The 22,056-nt window shown below is 42.8% G+C and overlaps 1 protein-coding gene across 1 annotated transcript in view; it reads right to left on the bottom strand.

Moving 5' to 3' along the window:
- The window catches only part of spegb (striated muscle enriched protein kinase b), a 36,576-nt gene that overhangs the window by 4,444 nt on the left and 10,076 nt on the right, over positions 1 to 22,056 (bottom strand). The window contains exons 2-38 of the mRNA XM_041950320.1: positions 21,792 to 21,878; positions 21,316 to 21,388; positions 19,635 to 21,187; positions 19,325 to 19,468; positions 19,046 to 19,228; positions 17,997 to 18,163; positions 17,635 to 17,723; positions 16,116 to 16,291; positions 15,609 to 15,869; positions 15,345 to 15,503; positions 15,025 to 15,214; positions 14,709 to 14,938; positions 14,114 to 14,233; positions 13,810 to 13,914; positions 13,191 to 13,397; positions 12,973 to 13,096; positions 12,289 to 12,461; positions 12,087 to 12,199; positions 11,764 to 11,932; positions 11,513 to 11,609; positions 11,129 to 11,329; positions 10,901 to 10,958; positions 10,691 to 10,768; positions 10,374 to 10,546; positions 10,253 to 10,279; positions 9,952 to 10,104; positions 8,744 to 8,786; positions 8,548 to 8,616; positions 5,701 to 8,437; positions 5,462 to 5,611; positions 4,669 to 4,785; positions 4,109 to 4,276; positions 3,766 to 3,888; positions 3,054 to 3,218; positions 1,985 to 2,792; positions 1,099 to 1,338; positions 714 to 937 (exon numbers count right to left, since the gene is read on the bottom strand). Coding sequence (XP_041806254.1) covers positions 714 to 937; positions 1,099 to 1,338; positions 1,985 to 2,792; positions 3,054 to 3,218; positions 3,766 to 3,888; positions 4,109 to 4,276; positions 4,669 to 4,785; positions 5,462 to 5,611; positions 5,701 to 8,437; positions 8,548 to 8,616; positions 8,744 to 8,786; positions 9,952 to 10,104; positions 10,253 to 10,279; positions 10,374 to 10,546; positions 10,691 to 10,768; positions 10,901 to 10,958; positions 11,129 to 11,329; positions 11,513 to 11,609; positions 11,764 to 11,932; positions 12,087 to 12,199; positions 12,289 to 12,461; positions 12,973 to 13,096; positions 13,191 to 13,397; positions 13,810 to 13,914; positions 14,114 to 14,233; positions 14,709 to 14,938; positions 15,025 to 15,214; positions 15,345 to 15,503; positions 15,609 to 15,869; positions 16,116 to 16,291; positions 17,635 to 17,723; positions 17,997 to 18,163; positions 19,046 to 19,228; positions 19,325 to 19,468; positions 19,635 to 21,187; positions 21,316 to 21,388; positions 21,792 to 21,878 — 9,954 coding nt within the window. The remainder of the gene's footprint in view (positions 1 to 713; positions 938 to 1,098; positions 1,339 to 1,984; positions 2,793 to 3,053; positions 3,219 to 3,765; positions 3,889 to 4,108; positions 4,277 to 4,668; positions 4,786 to 5,461; positions 5,612 to 5,700; positions 8,438 to 8,547; positions 8,617 to 8,743; positions 8,787 to 9,951; positions 10,105 to 10,252; positions 10,280 to 10,373; positions 10,547 to 10,690; positions 10,769 to 10,900; positions 10,959 to 11,128; positions 11,330 to 11,512; positions 11,610 to 11,763; positions 11,933 to 12,086; positions 12,200 to 12,288; positions 12,462 to 12,972; positions 13,097 to 13,190; positions 13,398 to 13,809; positions 13,915 to 14,113; positions 14,234 to 14,708; positions 14,939 to 15,024; positions 15,215 to 15,344; positions 15,504 to 15,608; positions 15,870 to 16,115; positions 16,292 to 17,634; positions 17,724 to 17,996; positions 18,164 to 19,045; positions 19,229 to 19,324; positions 19,469 to 19,634; positions 21,188 to 21,315; positions 21,389 to 21,791; positions 21,879 to 22,056) is intronic.

The following is a 22,056-nucleotide window of genomic DNA, read 5'->3' as shown; positions in this document are numbered from 1 at the left end:
ATGTGCTTTGTCCTCACGGCCCTTTTGCAAAATAGTTCTTGATCTAAATGAGTCTCCCTGAGTAAACAAACTTTAAGCAACTCACTGACACACTTACTAAATCATCTGTCCAAGAAATGTATTGAACTAATTTTTTGGCCACTTGAGGGCAGCACAACATCGTAGTTAATCAATTAACCTATAAAATGTCAAAGAATTGTGAAAAATGATTTGCCACAGCCCAAAGTCACATCCTCAAATAGCTTTTTTTTTTGTCCAACCAACAGTCCAAAAGCCAAAGACTCTTCATTAACTATCATAAAAGACAATGAAAAGCAGCAAATCCTTACATTTAAGAAGCTAGTAACTGCACTTTGTTCTCTGAAAAAATTACTGAAACGACTAATTGGTCATTAAAATAGTTGGCAATTAATTTTCTTTGGATCAACTAATCGATTATTCACCAAGCTCTAGTCTCTCTAGTCTCCATCCACTTGGTAAATGTAAGTCAAATATTCACTCTCCTTTTAGCTCGTTTTGGTCTCAACCAGCTCCCAAAGAAGTTAACTGGTTGGGCCATAAAACCAAAACAATAAGCAGGAAGATGCAAAAAAGCTCCAGGGAATCTGCAGAGGGTCTGTCACACCTTTCACGTTACATGTAGTCATTTGATCAAAATATTGATTAGAGCAGCTTGGATTTTACCCTCCCAGCGCTCTGTGAAAAACTCTTACACATGTACTCCAGTGTTCCAATAGGAGGGCTGAACTGCTTGAGGAAGAGAGGGTTGTAATTCTGAGCACTGCCAAAGTCGATGATCTTGATGACGTTCATGTAGGTGACGATGACGTTCTCTGGCTTGATGTCGAGGTGGAGGATGCGTCGGGTATGGAGGTAATCCAGACCCTGGAGGATCTGAACAATATAGGTCACCACGTCATCCTCTGAGTAACGGAACCTGAAACACACCAACAAACAAGAGCTCGTCAGAGGAAGAAGGCAGTTGCTTGTGGCTGCATTTCTACACAAATTCAGCTTATTCATTATAATCGAGAACCAAAGTCAGGATTTCACAGCAGATAAACGACCGCCTCGACAAGCACAGCCGTTTGGCTTCACCTGTCTATGAGGCTGAAGAGCAGCTCCTTCCCACTGCAGTACTCGGAGATCAGCACCAGGTAGCGCGGCGTGACGTAGGCTTCGTGCAGAGCCATGATCCTGTCGTGATGAAGCGACTTGAGGATGTCATACTCCTGCAGCACCTCCTGCTTGCTGTCTGCCTCGTACGGAACAATCTTAGCCATGAAGAGGTTGCCCGTGGCGTTTTCCCGGCACTCACGGATCACACCAAACCGACCCCTGTGTGTGAAAAAGAATCAGTCAGTTGTTTGTTTTCCAAGCGCTGTATATCCACTGGGCAGAAAAAACAGAGAGAGAGCTGTGCTGTGTTCACTGTGTGTACAGCTACTGACACCAAATCTGACGTGCGTGACATTTTTGGTTTGTGGTCAAAAAAATCCCAAATGAAAGACAAATTCCAACATGTATTATCCTGTCATACTTTTAGTATCAAAAAGCTGTACTATGCTGTGTACAGTACCACTGTAAACTTTTGGTTTCAACCAACTCCTGGAGGGAATATCTGGCTCTTCAGCTGCTACATGCTTCACTATGTTCACCAGCTAGTCGCTCACTGTGTCTAGTTGTTGTTTGATGCTTGCTCAGCAGCTAACAGCGGCTTTTCAGGGCTTTTTTTTTTTTTTTTTTTTTGCAGAAAACAGCTGCTTCTGATAGATGATTTGGTTCGTAAAAACCCAAACTGTGAGTTAAAAGACGTTAATCACTGGGTACTGTAGACATTTAATGTAATGTTAATATAAAAATATTGATTATAGCAGCTTTAAAATCTTAAAATGGTTTTATCTTTTGTAAAGTACAGTTTATAGTTTTCTGACTGCTTTGCTAAAATGGATTATTTATATTACAGTCCATCAGTAATTGTTACCTTGCTTTCTCATCCATAAAGGTGTAAGGCTTCTGTGGAACTCCCTGTCGCAGAGATCCCTCTCCAGGCTTCCCTAACGGCGTCCTGCGTCCTGAAGGTGTGACCCGTCCCGAAGGTGTGACCCGTCCGGATGGTGTGACCCGTCCAGATGGGGTACCCCAGCTGTCCCCTCCCTGCAGCACAGGGGTCAAGCTCTGCACCACCACCACAGGCGGTGAGAGGGTGACAGGAGTGACTGAAGGGGTGGAGGTTGTCGGGGTGGAACTAGGTTGAGAAGGCGGAGTAACACGAGTGGTCACAGCTGGCTTGTACATCGGAACAGAGGAAATAGGTTTCCCAATGACAGGTGCAGGTGGTGGTACAGGAGAAGGGGGCTTGTTGGTTATTGAGGGGACCACATTTATAGGACTCTGAGGTTTGGGTGGGACGACAGGGGGAGGTGCCAGTTTGGTTTGGGGTTTGCTCATACTGATGCTAAGGGTGGTCTTGGCTTTGGCTGGCGTGGCTTGGAAAGCTGTGGTGGTCGGAGCAGGAGCTTGTTCGGACGGGGCTGTAGTAACGGGTGGAGTGACTGCAGGACGGCTAGCATCAACCTGCACTGTGGGTTTGATGGTTGCAGGAGAAACAGATTTAGCCACAGATGGAGCAGGAGCTGAAGTTGAGGGAGGGGCGGGCGTTACTGGAGTGGATTTACTCGGAGCTGGTTTGATGGGAGGCACTTTCATGGATGACATCATCACCACAGGCGGAGGAGGAGTAGTTGCCGGGACAGTCTTCACCACCACAGGAGCGCTGGATTTAGCTGGTTCTACTGAAACACAAGTAGAAAGAGGAAACACCTCAAAGACTTATAATACCATGATCTACAACTAAGTCTTTTTAACACATTGTGCAATGAGGTAGTAAAGTACATTGTACATAACAGATCATATCAAAGCCATATGTAACAAAAGCTACACAACTTTAAGGAGATACATCAAAGATGTAAATAGAGAGGAATTTACAGTATATTTGCATTATCTAAAAAAAACACAAAGTTTTCCAAGATTTCCTTTGAGATAATACATACCTGAAACATCCAGGTTTACGACCTCTGAAAGGTTGCTGTAGGGGCCCTGACCCGCTTTATTGACACAGGCAACTCTAAACCTGAAGGAGCCCCCTGCTGGCAAGTCAACCACATTGTAGTAACAGTCTGCCACCCCTGTAGCCACGATCAACCAGTTGGTCTCACCTGAGGAGGAAAAATAAGATATGTCCATATTATTTACAATATTATTATATCAGACTTGCCATTACTGTAAATCAAATACACACCCACACACAATTGTGGCCAGTCTCATTTCTGATGTGTGTTGATGTACTGATGCTGTACATTAGAGCTCAGCACATAAAAAACGTCCAATCGGCTAAATGTGGTTTGAATGTGGCGAGGCTGCTAGGCTGTATTTATCGTTCAGGCTGTTAAACCTCGTCTGCTATAAACATGCAGTTCACTACTTCCCCTTCACCACTGTATGCCAAGGCCCACATGTTGCCATAACAACCTCAAGATCATGTGTAGTATTTATGAGGTCTGATGATGATGTGACTTGCACAGTGAAACACGTGTATACCTACAGTGGGTACATCTGGTTGCAGCTCATTTGAAAAGAATAAAATAAAGTGATAAAACCCATATATTGACAACCGTCCATGGGGTTCAATCTGTGGACGCCTGACAATAGTTCTCTGACTAAAAAAGGGAAGAAAACATTAGATCATTGTTAGTTAAAACTGACCCTCTGTTCTCCTCTCCAGAGAGTATGTACATGGGGCCATGGTGTCTGAGGGCCTCCACAGTACCAAGGCTGTGTTGTTGTACTTCTGAGGTATTTCAGGGGTACCAGGACGATTGGGCAGACCTGTAAAGACAAATGTATCAGTATGCCACATATCATCTGTCCTTGGGCTCTTAATTGGCCTCCAGTTTCTTCCCAGGCTCTCTATTATCAATCCAATACATGAGAACAACATTTAGTACTGTATTTATTTATATATAGTACTATAATACATACTGCACTCTGTATATAGAACTAACAAGGTTTACTGCCCCTCACAGAAAGTGTACTTGTCAGTTCTTACGAGCAAGAGATATTGTGCAAGAGCTGGACACGGAGGCCAGAGGGTTGGTAGCGACACATTCATAGACTCCTGCATCCTTCTTGGTGGTCTGCATGATCATCAGTAGCTGGCGGCCATCTGGGCAGGCGATCATGTTCATCCTGGCATCAATCTCCAGGGGCTTCTTATCTGCAGAAACATGCACCACAGGCATCAAAATGGTCATAACGATGAACGTTTCAGTTTATAGTACTTATTATAAATGATGAGAAAATTTTCAAAAATATAATGTAAGAAATGATGAAACACATAACTGGTCGTTTAATCAATTTATAGAGTATTTTTTTATCTTATCTCCTATACTGTTTACACTGTAGGCAACATCTGTTGACATGGTGCCATATGTTAGTATATAGCGAGATCCAATGTAAGTCATCATTATGTCTCTGCACTCATGCACCCAAGAATAATTACAGTATGTAAATGACTGTAATTTTTCAAGTGAAGTGAGTCTGACTATCCATCTGTGAGACCATCAGTTACCTGATCCTGCCTCATTTACATCATAACATCATCCTTACCTTTCATCCAGGTGATGTGTGGGTGGGGGCTGCCTGCTGGCAGACAACTGAGTGTAACTGGATCCCCCTCCAGCAGGACATGATCTCTCAGCTTGATGTGGAATACTGGAGGGAAATCTGTGAGCAAGGGACATGAGAACACTTAAATCATCGCCATACTATGTATTGAGGTCAAATTAAAAGTTATGATTATTGTAATTACTGTACTGTGATAGTTAAGACCAACATCATTGGAACCATGGAGACTAAGCTCAGCTAGGAACCTTTGTCTTTTAGTTCTTCCCTCACACTGTCATTCTTAATTTCTGCTATTACAATAAACAGGTACTGTATATGTAAAATACATACAAAGGCATCAAATGTTGCATTTATGAAGTAAAAATTCTATGATGTTGACGTACAATCTCTGTCTTATGGTCCATAATTCCAAATTTCCCCATCTGGGGATTAATAAAGTTTTATTTTATCTTATCTTTGCAAGACCATGTGGCAGTAACAAAATTAAATTAAGAAAAGCTATAGCCTGACATTTTGGCAAATACAATTATTTGCTTTCTTGCAGAGAGTTACATGATTAAGAGGTCAGTACCTCCCTCATTCCACTCTTTCTGCTAAGCTAGCTGGTTGGCAGGCCTAGCTTTCAAATTAATGAACAGATAAAACAACGTCCTTCTTGTCTAACTCTCAAGAAGAAAATGATTAACTATATCTCCCAGCATGTCTAATAATAGCAAACATCAACCATCATGCAGCGCAATCACAGCCTCTTCATATACACTCTTGTGTGACCTACCGGACGCCAGTTTGGAGTACTGCCGTGAACGTAGGGAACTATTATCTCTGGAGATTGCTGTTGGTATGTCAGGCTGTGATACTGTCTTGTCTCGCCTCCCTCTGGTCAAGCCCCATCGATCCCAGCGGGATCTGCGCTCACCCTCTGCAGCTTTGCAAGAAAAAAACAACCAACTCCATAAATCAATCATCATGCAAGAAAGTGCAATTGATATATAGGCAATAGTAATTGCGTCATACCCTTTGCTGTTTCTGATTTGAGGCTGGACATGGAGTCTAGGGACTCTGATGAGGCGCCATTAGTGGCCTGAGATGCCAGCTGGTTCTGAGGAACACTGGGAACCTTTGTAGCACGGCTCTCTGATGTTGAGCGACGAAGCATGGAAAGAATGGGTGTCCTCTTGGTTTCTTTGTCCTCTGATGCTTTCCTTTCCTCCGAGTAGCTGCGAATTCTTGTGGAAATACCAGCCACTGTTGATTCAATCTTTCTGCGCATTGCCAAGACCGGTGATTCGTTAGGTTTCTTAAGATCCTTTTCATCTTGTTCCACCGCTGCATCACCTCCACCATCCATGCGCATCATCTCTACTTCCTTCTTATCCTGTGACCCTCTTCGGCCGAGAGTCCACGAAAGCCTACGTCTTGAAGCAACTGAATCTTCTTCTTTGGTCATTTCGTCTTTGCGTTCAGTTGATGGAGTTCTCTTTAGACGCATAGAGAGCCTTCTCATAAAGCCTTGGTCCTTTTGAGCTTCACGGAGGTCCTGGACTGACTTCGATTTCTCTTCAAGTCTCCTTTGTGCTAGTTCCAATGGTGCACCAATAGGCCCAGGCCTGTATATCTCTTCACCTGACTCTGTAGAGTCTGATGAAATTGCTTGTGGTTTGTCCTCATTTTTTGACCGTGACAGAAATTTTAGACTTCTTGAGAGGGAAGACTCACGTTTTTTGAAGCGGGCCTCAAAGACCTCTTCAGAACTAATGTCCTCAAAGCCAGCTCCTGCTGAGAGCTCTTGTTGGGATGAGGAATGCGTGGTAGTCTTTGTTGGACTGGGCTCTTTTGTGATCATTTCAGGCGATGCTACCCTAGAGTATACAGCAGGGTGCTCAGTGGTTGATATGATGGCTGGCTTTGCTGGACCAGGTAAAGCAGTGGGCATGCCGGCAGGTGAAGATGTGGGTAAAAATGTTTCACTTGACACTGAGGATGACGAGGTGGCTGGAAAAACAACGGGTGTAGAGGGGCCTAGCGGTTGTTCATTGGCAGGCTGTAGTGAAGGGACCATGATAGTCTGCATAATACTGGCATATGCTGACATGCTTCCATCTGGAAGAACAACTCGAGCCGGAAGCGAGGGTTCATATGTTGACACAACATTTGTTGGGGGATGCGAATACTCTTGTGCTGGCCTCACCATAACTGAGCTTGTGGTTATGATCATGTCAGATTTAGCAGGCATATTTACTTCTTCTTCTACCTTTTCCTCAGAAACCTTTTCATTTTCATTTTCTTCAGCAACGCTGACAATTCTTTCCTCTTCTTCTTTCATAATCTCTTCCTCTCTTATTTCTCCTTCTTCTTCTTCTTCCATTTTTTCTTCTAGTTTAGAGCTTTGGACCACAAGAGGGGGTGTAGGGATTCTCTGTCCTGTATACTCTGATTCAATCATTGGTTCTTCTGATATGCTCATATCCTTCTCTGAGAAACCACTTGTGCTCGATCTCTCATCAAAATTACTATCTGTAGTCAGCCCATCCATCTTTTCGTTCATAGACTCATCAGGCTTTATCTCTCTCTCCATGAATGATTCCTCGCTTTCTGTTTTGGTTGGACTTTCCTGCACAACAGACTCTGGTGTTGGTGGTTTTGGTGAAGGTTCTCTGGGCGTTACTGGACGGGAGTCTAGCTTGATCTGCTCCGTTAGAGCTGACATAGATATGGCCTCCTTCAGCCTCCTCTCTTCTACCTGTGCCAAAGGAATCTCTAAGGGAGCTCCTGACCGGCGGTGTAAAGCTATCGGTTCTGAATCACCTTGACTGAAAGAGGCAGTTTTGCGCAAAACTTTGGGTTTGGGAACATCGTCCCTTGCTGAATCACTGGATGCAGCTCTAGTTAGTGGAGGTGGGCCCAAACGAGCAGTACGGGAGTAGCGATCTGAAGATATTACACGTTTTTCATCTCCCATTCCTAATGTTTCCAACAGAGGTCCTCTTAGCCCACTCATCTTGTTGTCCACAGAGCCACCACGAAGCAGTCTCTGCCTCATCAGCTCCAGTTTCAGAGCATAGTCTTCTTGACTCATCTTGGCAGTTCCTGGGCTGGTGCTCCTCCTCGGTAGTTCCATAGAAACAGCTTTCTTGAGAACTCTCCTGCCATCCTCTTGGTTTCCTTCTCCAGTTCCTTCCTCAGGTGTAATCCGGAGCAGCAATGCGCTGTCGGCTGAGCCTCCACGTCTTAGCTCTCCTCTTCGTCGTCCACCCTCTGGTTTGTCTGACTCCATGCTTGAACCCCTTCGCAAGGGTTTTCTAGGCAGCTCTGACTTTTGCGGTAATTCGGCAGGTGATTCTTCATCTGAGGAACCCCCGCCATTGTCTTGTGATGACCTTTTCCGCAGGCGGCTTTTACCTGTTGATTCGACTCCTTCTTTATCCATTTGTTTAGGACCACACTCCATTGCCTCGTGGGCTTGAACAGGAGACCCAGACCATTTACTTGTACCATCTTGCTTTCCTGGTTCCTGCTCATTGGTATGGATGTCAGTCAGTGACATCCTTGATCCAGAGAATTCCATGTTAAGTGGCATTGGAATAAATGGCAGTTCATCAATGTCTTCATCTGAATCTGAGGATGATGATGGCAAAGGTGAACCTTCTTTAAGGTGTCTGGGAACTGCGATGGAGATATGGCTGGAGGAATCGTTCAGCAACTCGGGTATGGACCTCATGACCATTTTTGATTTATAGCTGATTAGTGACCGCTGTGAGAGGAAATGATATGATTAATGATTGAAAGATTAAAAGTTGTGACCATTGAATTAGTTGTAGGCAATCTGGGTGTAATTAAATATAGAAAATCTGAATCCCTCACCTGCCATTTTCTGCGAGATACAAACTTTCTCAGGGCGTCTGTACTGATGGCCTTCCCCTTGCTAAGTGTCTGTAAAATAAATAGATATTAAATGTAGGAATGGGAACTTTACCAGTGTCGTCAAGTAGAAATTACTGCAGAAAGAGGTTGTGGATGGTTATCACTGTAGTGTTAAGTGCCACTGGTCTTGTCTTACCTTGAACCAGGGGTGTCGGAGACATTCCTGAGTATCAGGTCTCCTACAGAAACAAAGGAATAAATCAGTCTTTCAGGTCATATGAACATTTTTACCATTATCTATCTTAATAAAGTGTGCTGTCTTAACCATCTTAAATGAAAAGCACTAGAGGTAGGCAGTATGAGAGTTGTAGGCATGGACTAGAGTATAACATAATATAAACACCAGGTGTCCATTTGAAAAGCATCTATATTGAAACAAGGCCATTAACATGAGTGAATGACTTTTTATTCACAAATGCTGTGAAAGTTGTGACTAAAATGACAGTGAGACACCTGCCAGAGTTGTTTAACAGCTTGAAATATTAACAATTCATAAAAAAAACATTCGAAACATTGAATATAACATGAAAATCTAAAAAAACAAAACAGAAATGAATTAGACCTGAGAATAGCGAATGAATATTATATTGAATGGACAAATAGCACAATTCACATCATCTCATTGCTGACATAAACCTTGTTTGTACTGTCTGTGTGTTTTTACAAATAGTCTAAAGTTTACTGGCGCACATCAAATAACGACACAGTTATCCATCCGACCAAGATTGTTGCAACCTGATTTCGTGAGCCAATTTGCTCATATGGAATAATGTTTAACATCAGAAAGGCCAAACCCAGCTGGCATCGTCATTTCCAATTTATAGTTCCCCCAACGCTGGAGGAAAAGCTATTTTTCCCACCCTCTATAACTTGAATCAAATTAATGAAAAAAGCCACTTAGGAAGAAGTAACAGCCACCTCTCTCTGAATCCTCTATACTGCTGCGATGGTTTTTTTGAGCCTTAAGCCTCACTTCAAGTAGGTCTGGCTGATTGAGCACAATGAAAACCTACTGAAACCAAGGAAAGGTGGAGGAAAGGAAAGGTGTGCAGGACATGCTGTGTGCGCACTTTTATACATTTAATGCTTGTGAGTGTGTACATTTTGTGAGTACACCATCTTTCAGTATGAAGCTGTGCAGTCTTTTATCCATGAGGCCTCTGTGCTGTATAGACTAAGGATGGTGTCAGACAGCAGGGTGACTGAAAGTATTTTCTTCGATAACTCATGTATTATTCAGCATACCTAAAACTCATACACTGAATGGCTTGCTGTAGTTATAAATCATACAGTATCTTACATAAAACAGACCATGAGAAATAGAGATGCAGTAGTGCTACTCACAGCCTGTCTGCTACCAGCAGCTTTATGATGAACCCTTTAGCCTCTCGGCAAAGCTCAGCAAACATGCTCTCCTCGAAGGCCACATTGTAGTTCCTGATGTTCAGTACGGAGCTGCGGTCATTCTCTCCAGCAAATGGAGAAACTCCTGTCAGACTGGCAACGGAAAGAAATACTTGTGAGAAGCCTAAGAGTAGTGCCTGAACAGGCAAACACATCAGAAACTGACAGTGATATTCAGCACGCTGGAATACATTTAATGAGGAAGAAAATGAATAATTATAATCAGAAGAATTTTACTCACCAGAGATATGCAATAACTCCAACTGACCTATGAAAATAAAGAAGAGAATTAGAAAAAGGTGGTGTGTTACAAAAAAAACAAACAGAAAACAGTTTTGTTGTAATTTCAAGAGATACTCTACCAAATGTCCGATGCTTTCGACACGGGGGTCTGATTGACAATTTCTGGTGCAACAAACTCTGGAGTGCCATATTTGCAGTACTGAGCCTCATCAGGTGTGATTGCCAGCGCGTTCCCGAAGTCACAGATCCGGATCTGATCACCATGGGGGTCTGCCATGAGGATGTTATCAGGCTGAGGACAGACAAAGTCACATTTGATCATGTTCTACTATCACAGTAAATTTTGCATGATCGTTTGCCAAATGGTTGAAAATACAAAGTTAATGCAAAGTTTTTACATGAAAGAGCAGGAGAGTGAGGATCAATGAGGCTCTACCTTAATGTCCAGGTGTATGATGTTCAGATGATGAAGGTAGTCCAATCCCTCAAGCAGCTGTCTCATACATGAACGTACCTGGTGGTCCCAAAGCACAAACGTATCAGTGCAGCTGTTATTTCTGAGACATTTAAAGGACACACAGTTGATTCAATCTTCACTGAAAATGTTAAGTGTGAAACTTGTGCAGCCATAAAACAGAGGACTTACATCAGACTCCATTACTGTAGATTTCTTTGTAAATCTGTCAAGCAGCTCCTCGTGACATCTTTATAGATTATTTAAGGCTCCATATATTTGTAGGATGTATGCATGTTTATTTCACTCAAAAAAGTGAACATGCAAACATTTTTATTCATATCATTTTACCTACCTGTCAAGTAAACTAATGTATATTCTGCACCACAGCACTCTGGTTTAACTGCATGATAAGGATACTTTTCAGTGATGATGATGACTGCATTCTTTTTCTCAAAGGCGTCATGAAAGTAAAGGACTCTCTCGTGGTCCAGCTTGGACAGGAGGTTCATCTCTCTCAGAGCAGACGCCTTCTTCTTGGCCCGTGTGGAGATAAACTTTGCGGCATACTCCATTTTGCCCACCTTCTGGGTCACACGTTTCACGTAGGAAAATGCACCTCTGGAGGAGAAAAGGAGCAAGACCTCATTTCAACCTTAGCTCGTCACCGCTTAAGTCCAGAGCAATTCTAAACCTGTTCAAAATGGCAAGATGGAGGCATGAAGAAATATTTTGCAGACTGTGGTTCTCCTGCATTATATTGTATCAGGAGGAATTTTAAATGCAGGCCTAAAAATGTCTCACCTTCCAATTTCCTTGTGGATGTCATAGTGGTCGGTCAGTCTGCGCATTTTCCTAAGAATAGTCTCCTCATCGTCCATTGGATCCTCTTTACTTTTAGCTACAGTAATGGCCAAGTTTTAATTAGACAAAGGGAAACGTACAAGTCGCTCAATGTACAAATAATTACAAGAAAGATTGGGTGTTCATTCTGGTTAGTGTCTTCACTTCAGGGGGGGTTTAGATTTCTTATGGCTTTTTTATTGATCCCTTACCTTCATGGATGGTGAGTTCAGCTTTACAGGATACAGATCCTGCCAAGTTCCTAGCAGTGCAGGTGTAAACCCCGGAGTCTTCTGGACGAGCGTTTAGGACCACCAGGGAACATTCATTATCATCGTACACAAATGTGTAATGACTGCTCTCCGACAGCAGGATGTCATTCTGAAAGAGATGCTGCAACTTTCAGCAATATTTCTTCAGAGATTGATCACAAAAATCTATTTTGGTATATTTCCATTTTAAAACTTCAGCACACTGTGTATTTGAGTCTATCTTGGGGTTTAAATTACTTTTGACAGCTAAAATCGATAAAAACCTTGAACCAGAGGATGTCAGGGATGGGTTTGCCCTCCACAACCACAGCGAAGCGAGGGGTCTCCCCAGCACAAACGTCCAGGTCCTCCATGATAGTTTCAAATGTCGGCGGAGCTGTGGAGAGAGGTGCAAAGGCAAAATTCCAAGTTACGTCAGCTCTGGACGGATACATGGATCGACTGACAGATCAGTCTAATACCTACCTGCCATCTCCACGGTGAAGGTGCAGCTGTCGCTGCCGTACTTGTTGGAGGCCATAAACTCCATCTCTCCGATGTCAGCACTCTTCACTTTGAGCAGCTTCAGCGTGTGCTGGTCGTCATCTGGCATCGTCATCTCGTACAGGCCCGGTTTGCTGGACAGGACCACTCCCCTCCTGTGGAAGAGCGAAAACCAGAATTAATGTTATTAATGCTATTAAATGAGAGCAGTGGACTATCACTGGTGGATGTTTGGCTCCTGCTTGAGTATCAAGTCAGGGTACAAAAATAAACTTTCTTCACTGTTCTGGAATCTCTGATAATCACTTGGAATTGAACAGCTGCCTGTTTGCATTGTCATACTGTAATTATGATCATCAGTCATACACCCTGACTGTCCTGTGATACATGGAGTCCACTAGGTGGTGACTTTACCACCAGATGTCACTGAACTAATGAACTCCTCCTGAAAAGTTGTATTGAAAACCACAAACACAGCTGCAGTGTTTGTTAGTATACTAGTTGGAGTATTTAACAATGTTTTTATTTCTTCAATGAGATTATAATAGAATTAAAAAATGAAAACAATGACCATATATAATTATACTTTATATGCTTAAAAAAGTGTTATAGTAAATAAATAAAAAGACAGATTAGTAAGAAAGTTGTCAGAACAGACACAGATACCTCTTCCAGATGACTGCAGCGTTGACATGATTAAGGGTGACAGTGATGGTGACTGCCTGGTTTTCCATCACATATACAATGTCTGGCTTATCAATAACCACTGGAGCCTCCTGGAGATAGGAACCTAGAAGAAAATCATAATGTACACACAGATAGTATTTTAAAAACAGGTAGTGCACACCGATAGATGACTAGGTGCTATAAAACCTTGAACGCACCTCGGTCCAGGAGCTGCACTGGGTCAGTGGCAGGTGAGGGTTTGCTGAAGGCTTTGGAGGTGATGGTCAGGACCCTGAAAGCATAGCGCACACTTTTGGAGAGGGTGGTGATGGTGTAGGTGGTCTCCTTCAGGCCAGAAGCTATGATGGTCCACTGGATGGAGCCCAGGGCTTGTTGTTGGATGGCATACATCAGGGAGCTGGGATCTGACAGGAAGAGGTTTTAATGGCTTTAAATCTGTCCTCAGAAATAAAATATTTTCCTTAGTTAAGCTCTTAAGAAAGCTTAATGAGCATTTTGTCTTGAGTTAGTCCACAGGAGTTAAATTGCATTTCTAAATTCTAACATGTTACAAAATGTCAATACTATTTTCAAATTATTTTTAATGTTCAGTGTAGAAAATACATTCAGGATAAACTTTTGTGTCTATTGTCCATGCATGAACATCAGTCTTTCATTAATTTTACTTCAGAAGATCATTAAAGATCTTTATGTCTTTAATCTATGAAAGAATTCACTTTGTTAAATGTGTTTGCATTAATGTCCGCAGGATAAATTCTTTAAAAACATAAATGACTTATTTAATCTGGTGATTAAAGCGATTTTGAATATCAATACCAATGGAAGGGTCCAGCCTCCTTGGTTTCTTCCAGCTTAAGGTGATGGTTTTACCAGTGATAGATTCAATCACTGGAGTCCCATCAGGAGGGTCGGGGAGGATATCTGAAAATGATGGAAATGATATTTGTGATCTGCTTTTGACCTGTTCTGTATCATTGATGACAATCATGCGATCACTCATTTTCATACTCTTAACTTATTTTTTCTCCGACTCTCTTAAATGACCAACACCTGAATAAATGCAAGTGGTTCTTGCATGAGGCCCATTGTGTGTCATTTTTTTAAACTGACTGAAAGTCACCTGTGACATAGAGGTGAGCGTAGCAGGTGGCCTTGCCAACTTTGTTAGAGATGACACTCTTGTAGACGCCACCGTGTGCATGGCACACAGAGCGGATGACCAGACTGTGGACGTCACGGACTACAGGACAGACAAAACAGAGACGAAAAGACACAAGGTTTACTGCCCTGTTGGCATCGCTGTGCATCTTAGCTCACTGTATTCAACAGGATAATGATGTCAAATTAAACACAATCTACAGAATGAAAACCACTGTCTGTAAAGCAAAAGCTCGAGGTCGTGCGAGTACTGACAGTCCTTTCTCTGAAGTAAGAGAAAGCTGAGATGGAGATTATTTACTCAGAACAGGGGCAGGTTAGTGTTAATTTGAACATTAAGCATTACATTCCGCTATAACAGGGTTTTTTTTAATGCAAAGACAGAATTATTAGATCTTAGAAAGTTTTCTCTTCTAAACATAATTGACAAAATTATTTTTTGATTGAAATATAAAAAAATAGAGAAATGTGAAATAGATTGTAAAAGCTTTGTAAGGCTTGAGTAATTTGACAGGCCTGAACATTAACTGAATCTTGGTCCATATTAAAACACTTACACTGTGTCATCTTCCTGTCCTCGGTGCTCTCGATCCTTTTGCCGTTGTGGAACCAGACGATGGTGGGGTAAGGCAAACCAGCCACTTTACACTTGAGCACAGCCTCCTTTCCCTCGATCACATCCAGGTCATAAAGGGGTTTGATGAAGTCAGGCATAGTGAAACGCTCCACCTCATTCTCTGGGACCTCCGGCTCCTCCGGGATCGATGGCATCTTCTCCAGTTTAGCCCTAAAGAGAAGAGAAGACATGTGAGTTACAGCCCACGAAGCACACAAGAGCTGTGGCCTGACATCCGCTGAATAGCGTGCTCTTACATCTGTGAGGAGATGGCTGGCCGTGGTTCTTGTATGTAAAGTTCGGCAGAGCTCTCCGCCTCGCCGTGACAGTTGCGGGCCGTGACCGTGTAAAAACCCTCATCCTCACTGGTCACGTGAGAAATGATAAGAGAGTGGCGGCCGGCCTCCTGAACAATACGAATGTCCTCACTTTCTGTGAGCGCATGGTCTGCAGAGGAAAAAGTCTGGATTTATACATCTTGTCAGTCGGTTGCAAGAACAACCTCGAAATCCAAGAAGCAGTTCTAACAGGTGGTTAAGATGAACAGGTCTATGTATGATTATATACACAGTCCTACCGAAGTGACTCCAGACGACCTTCGGAGATGGCGTCCCGCTGACTTTGCAGTCAAATCGAGCGTTACGCCCTTCGATCACTTCTAGAACGTCCAGCTTGCGAGTGAAGAGAGGATCAATGGAGGGGATGACTTTGAGTTTGCCACATGAGGTCACTTCCTCTGAAGAGTACAAATTTGAATTCAGAAGAAGAAGAAGAAGAAGCGGACTGGAAAATAAATGCATTCATATTGATTTGACATCACAGACAGTGTCTTGAATCGTACCTTTAGCTGTGCTAAGCTTGCACATGTACGTCCCGCTGTCGTCCTCGTGCACCGAGTTGAGCAGCAGCCGGCACTTCCTCCCATCGAAGTGCATCTTGCAGTTGAGCAATGCCGGCTGGATCAATTTCCCATCTGCAAGCCAGTCCACATCGGTGTCCTTCGGTCCGATGACATGACACTCAAACAAAACCGTCTCTCCGGCCTTGGCTGTGATGTCCCTGACCGGGCGGATGACAGCCAAGCCAGGCTCAACTGGTGGTGCTGGGTGTAAATCAAAGACATTTTCTGAAGAGCGCTGTCGAGTGATACTAGTCACAGGCCACAATGAATGCTTTATTTACTTGGACTTATGGTATCATCATGAATGCTGACTCAAACCTAAACTAAGGCCAAGAATTTTGTCACTAGCAAACAGTTAACTCCACAAGTACCAAAAAACAGATCTACAACCAGAGGAAGAGAGTGAAATGTGGAAAGCAGCACCAGTAGACGTGAAAAGAAGCGTACCTTGTACCTCCAGCTTGCCTTCACACTGCTTTGTCCCATACTCATTAATGATCTTACAGGTGTAAATCCCAGAGTCTGCTCTCACTGCTGACTTGATGGTCATTTCAAAAGTGCAATCTTCTGTCTCACGCACGATGTGACGTGGGCCTGTTTTCACCGTAACTCTGTCCCTCAGCCTACAAAGCAGCAGAATTAAACAAGGGTTTTAAAAATAAGAGATGAATCACTCATACACCACTCAGAGGTTGTTTTTTTTTTTAATTTATGCATTGACGAATAACCAAGCACACACTTGTTCAACTACAAGCTCTATTCTGGGTGGTATAAAGGGGGTGGGGAGTGGGATACATTATTACTAACAGGACTGCCAATATTATGTTTAGCATTTTCTTTTCTGCTATTGTCTCTCGAGAGTCATGACTAACTCCAGTGACAGAACCTGTCAGAGTGATTCAGCCTATTCTTGCCTCCTATATTAAAGGATAAGGCTGGCCAAACCCTGCAATGTGTTAGTCCTTCTCTCAATACATTTCTTCCATCACTTTTATTTAAAATTAGAACTACAATTACAACTTTAAAATTAGAAAATTAATATTTAATCTGTAATCATTTGTTCAAATTAAAAACTCTTGGTTTAAGCGCATCAAGTCATGACTTGTACTTTAGTAGGTGTTCATCTGACTGCAAAACAGGCTAGTGCTAACATGAGATGGACAAAACTAGCGAGCATTGCTGAATAATTGTGACACCAGACCACCACCATACTTTCTCACACAATTGAGAGGTGCGAGAAAGTATTTTTAATTCACCACCATAGAAGGTCCACTGGTGAGTATTTACAGCAGCAGGATGGCGCATGTGGGGCTGGCTCGGAGTCAAATGCGGGGCTTATGCTCATGGAAATGAAGGAGCATGTCACAGTTAACAGTGATGCACTTTCATCAGTTCCTTGACAACAACAGATCTGTATGGCACAGAGGAATAATATATAGCTTCTGGCTTCTGGCTTTGTTCTTTTCGTGGAATTTGTAAGAGAAAAATATGGACTATTGCCAGTCTTATCCTTTGAAGCTGCTGTTTTAGCAAACAACAACAATAAAGAACTACTTGCTGATTTGAAGAAGTGTTCTACAAGCATTAAAAGGCCTGACCCATGTGAAGAAGTACAATCAGATCTGTTTTGGATGGCCTCAGCTTTGCATGTGAATTCCAGATTGTTGTCGAAGGGCTCATTAGTTCAGCCAGAGATTTGTGTTTCTGGGCCGTGAGCAGCTCCGTGGTAATTGAGGGAGGTGTGTTATTCCTCCCTTTTCCCCATTAAGACTCTTTCTGTGAGCCTGGAGATTATTAGGCAGCAAACATTAAGCTTCCACTTCCCTTAACAGATGCAACAAAGCAGCATGCTCTAGAACAAGCTATGCAGTCAAGCAAGCGTGCTCGTGGCTTGTGAGCCAGAGAAAGTCTCCTCCATGTCCCGTGCAAGCAATGAGTTTAAGTACGATGGAGTGAGGGGACCTACCAATAGAGCATGGGTTTGGGCTGTCCACTTATTCGGACAGACATGGTGACTTCCTGTCCTTCAATGACAGCTTGATCACTCATTGTTACCTGTTTGAAATGTAATGTACGTTAGAGGCTGAGAGGGGCATTTTACCTGGACGTTTTATTTGACAGATGTGTTGATGGGATGACCACGCAGTGGACAAAACGTTCATACAGGAAAATTAATATCGACAGAATCAAAGACATCCTGTACATGAAACATTTTCATGCAATATTTGGCAACCAAACAGTCAAAAATGCAGTTGAGTAAACATACAAATACTCTAAAAGGGAAAGTCAATTAGGTATCTAATGAGGCCGAGCTCTGTACAGTCTCACCAGGAATGCAGGGGGTTTCCTGAACCGTGTGTCAATACTTTGCCTTGGCTCTGGCCCTCCAAAATCCATGCCTTCCTCCAGGGGACTGAGATACTCCTCATCAGATGTAATTGGGCTGCTGATATCCATAGGCAAGCCCAGGTTTCCCCTTGGCTCCTGTGCAAAATCTGTAAAAGCAGCAGGGTCACATTATGTTTCATGTTATTTTATACAATCCTGTTTACAAGAAAGCCCGATATGTGCCTATTTTGTCCCTGTAAACTTTATTTTTTGTGACTAAGCTCACGGGCCAATGAGAGCACAGGAGTTCAAGCTGTTTATGTCAGCAAACCCCACTTTAAAATATAATTAGAATCTGAGATGTCAAATGTGATATCCAAACAATAGTGGATTCACTGTGGGTGGAGCCAGTGAGCCTCAGTGGGCAATTTATAGGTTCAGTTTCGCCTCTGAGTTGCTATGGTAACTATAAGTGAGGTTGTTCAGCTGGAATATATGACACAGACATTGTGCTTGGAGAGATAATGACAAGGGAGCAGGAGAGAAATCAGCTGAAACACAATGCCAATGAGGGAAGAGAACACAAGATGTTTTTTAAGAGCTTTTCAAAAATAAATGAAAAATTCAATGAATAACAAATATCGTCAAGGACATTCAGCTGTTTTTGACCACGTAAGGGAGTTTTAAATTCATCTGTGGGGAAAAATAAATGTCCTCTTTCATTTTTGACAAACTACAATTACAGTTCTCAGCTTATGATAAAAACTGACTTTATCCAAGTGAAATGGGAAGACATATATTTGAGTGCCGATAACACTAAAACAATAACTACATCTGTCATGTTGCAGCATTAAAATAGGCAACTGTTGCTTTTGTAGATACACAATTCAAACCTGGACCACAGACACATACATTTTGACTAACGAAGCAACACTTTCTTTGAATGATAACGCTTTTAAGGGTAAAAAAATTAAATAAATCACCACAAAACAGTGTGTACTGCATATACTCACTTAAGTTTCATCTAGGATCCCAAAAGTCAAACTTACCTGCTTTAACTATAAGGGTGGCACTGCTGGACGCTGTGCCCTCCTGATTAACAGCAGTTACACAGTATTTTCCCCCGTCACTTATTCTGGCTGATTTGATGAGCAGACTATGTCGTTCGCCCTCCACTTTGACTGCATAATTTGCAATGCCGATGATTTCAGTGTTGTCTTTTGTCCATGTAACTTCAACAGAGAAGACAAATAGAGCAGTCTGTGTATTGATAGCTTAAACAAACATTTTACAATTACCTTTGAGTCATTTGTTGTTAAATATGTTACCTTCAGGAATGGGAGTGCCAGCAATGATACATTTCAGGAGCACATCTGCACCAGCAGATGCTACAGTGTCCTGGAGGGGAAACTCAAACACAGGGGCCTCCATTGGGTCTTCGCCAGCAGACACATAAGAATCATCTGAAGAATCTGCACAGTTTAACAAAAGAAAGGCCTGAAGTCATCATGATGAAATTAGAGGAAGACCCCCTCAAGGTATGGAATGAGTGATTGGTTAATTAAACTCATAAACCAAGCAGAGTGGAGCTTCACGCTACTGCAGAGAGCTAAATGAAAGAAGAAAAACAAATCTAACCTAACTCCGGAGACATGGGTCGAGACCGCCGTTTCTTTCCTTTGGTCTTCTGCTGCTGTCCCTCTTTGGCACCAGTACCAATGTGCTGAGCCTCATTCGTTTTCACTGGAACATCCTCTTCCATTTTTTCATCTTCAACAATAATTGCGGGGATTCTTATCTTTAAGGCCGGTTTTGATAGCTCCACTTCCATTTTCTCTTCCGTCGGAGTGACCGGTGACATCCTTGAGGCTTTTGGAGGAGGTTGAGGAGGAAGATCTTGCACAATGACAGCCCTTTTTTGTACCAGTGGACTTTCAGGTCTGTTTTCAATTTTTCTTAACACTAGTTCTATTGGGGTCTTTCTCCCCGAAGTCTCGTCCCTTTGTGATGTTTGCACAGACTCTTGGATATGCTGGGATTCTTGCATTCGAGATACCCTTTGTACAAGCGGACTCGGTGGCCTTCGCTCAACCTTGCGTAATGTCATCTCAGCAACATTTCTGCTTGGCGACTCTTCCCGTTGTTGGTAATATAACGCTGGTGACGATGATCTGTGGATTATTTCTGTAACTGGACTGACTCTGCTTAATTCTCTCACCGATCGTTGTCCTGGTAAGTCAGATAACTGCATGGACTCTGGGGTGCCTGCAACCTCTCCAAATCTACTGACTGTTACAGTTGTTGATCCAGTGCTTGCTGTTTTCTGGGGCTGGGGTTTGTGCTGGTCTTGTGGTAGTTGCTGCTGTTGCTGCATTGGTTGCTGACTTAGTTCCTTTTCTCTCTGTTCCTTTGCCCACTGGGCACGTTCCCTTTCTTGGAGCTTTTGAAGGACTTGCGGAGGAATCGGCTCAATTTTCCTGAGAGGCTGGCGCTGCTTGCTCTTCAGAGTTAGCTGCTCAGTTGAAAATGACTTCTTCAGATGAGGCTTACCGACAAGTTTCTTAATGCGCTGTAGCTCCTCAGTGAACTTGTTCTCAATGTCCTGAACTTTTTGGGAGTAGCGAGGTTTCTCCTCCAGCGAAGCAGCTCTTTGTCTAAACATAGATCTCCGTTCGGCAGCATCCTCTTTCAAAGCCTCCCTTAGATCTTCCCTTGAACTTTCTCTAGAGATGCCCAACCGGCTTCCTCCGTCATCTGAATCTACAGACCCAGCAAGGTTGAACCCTGCCCAGGATCTTCCCGAGATGGAACCTTCTGGAATATCGAGGCTTCGTCTCCTCTCTTCTAAGCCACGGACCTTCTCAAAAACCTTTGAGCTTGCCCTGGTAAGCTTTGGGGAAGGTCTGAGAGTGAATTCTTTGCGGGAGTACTCGCTCAGTGGAGTCTGTGGTCGGGATTCCTGTGTGTTACTTTGGGACACAGATTTTGGCTGCTTAACCTTTTCTTCAAACTCCCCAGGAACTGTATCTTGGTATTCAGTTGGCACGACTATTTTCTTCCGCAAGCTGAGAGGTGTAGTTGAACCAGAGCGGCTTGGCATTGGAGAGGTGGAGGGACGTTTGATGAGTCTTGGGGATGGGGGTGGGAGGACTTGTGGAGGAGATTCTCTTGAATAATTCTCTGACTGGTTCCTGAAATAGAGGATTTGAAGCAAAATCTGTTGGAATCAGTAGGTTATTACTAAGTCAGTCTGCGTAGGATTGTATTTAAGTATGGAATTTGTGTCCAGTAATACAATCAGCAGACGTTTCTTTCTTGCCTGGTTGTGTTAGAGTGATCCTCATGTCCGCGTGTTCTACTGTCATCTTCTGCACATTTGTCCATCACTGCACCTCATGCAAAGAGGAGATATGACATATCGTAAAGGTAAGCAATCAGGTATTTGCACTGAAACAAGGAAAATGTAAAGCTGCTCTAATTTTTCAAAACATCGGATCAAATGGCAAATTGCAAAGGAGTCACTCATAGTGATGTGTGCACAGGAAATTAACATCCATCCAGCTCTTAACATTTTAGTGTCTTTGAGTTCATTGTTTTGGTTTTCAAGCTTGAACGTTGGTCCGTGTCGGCTGGATGTTTACATTAGCAAGTGTAGTGTAGTGCAGCTTTAACTGGAGACTCATTAACTCATTAATGTCTACAAATGTTGTAATATTGTAACATCGATGGAAAGTTAAACAGAAATAAAACACATCATCTAAAGGAGTAAATGCAATCTGGAAACATGGTGGATACCTGTATGCACAGCCTGGTCCTCGACATCCCCGCCATCTTCTTTGGTCTCAAATTGGTCTTCACCTTCATCCTCTGTTGTTTCGGAATCTGAAAAAAACAACAGAACAATGGAAAATTATTTTATACTGAATTTGATTTTAACTGGAGAAATGTTTGAACAACATTATCAGTTGAGAAAAACAGTGCAAGTTAGATAAGCACTAGGAATAAAATTACAAAGAAAATCAGTGACATTAAAAAAAAAAGTTTCCAAGTTTTGGTCTTT

Source organism: Chelmon rostratus, chromosome 13 (genome assembly GCF_017976325.1).
Source record: "Chelmon rostratus isolate fCheRos1 chromosome 13, fCheRos1.pri, whole genome shotgun sequence".
Taxonomy (NCBI): domain Eukaryota; kingdom Metazoa; phylum Chordata; class Actinopteri; order Chaetodontiformes; family Chaetodontidae; genus Chelmon; species Chelmon rostratus.
This window is presented reverse-complemented; position numbering and strand designations above follow the sequence as displayed.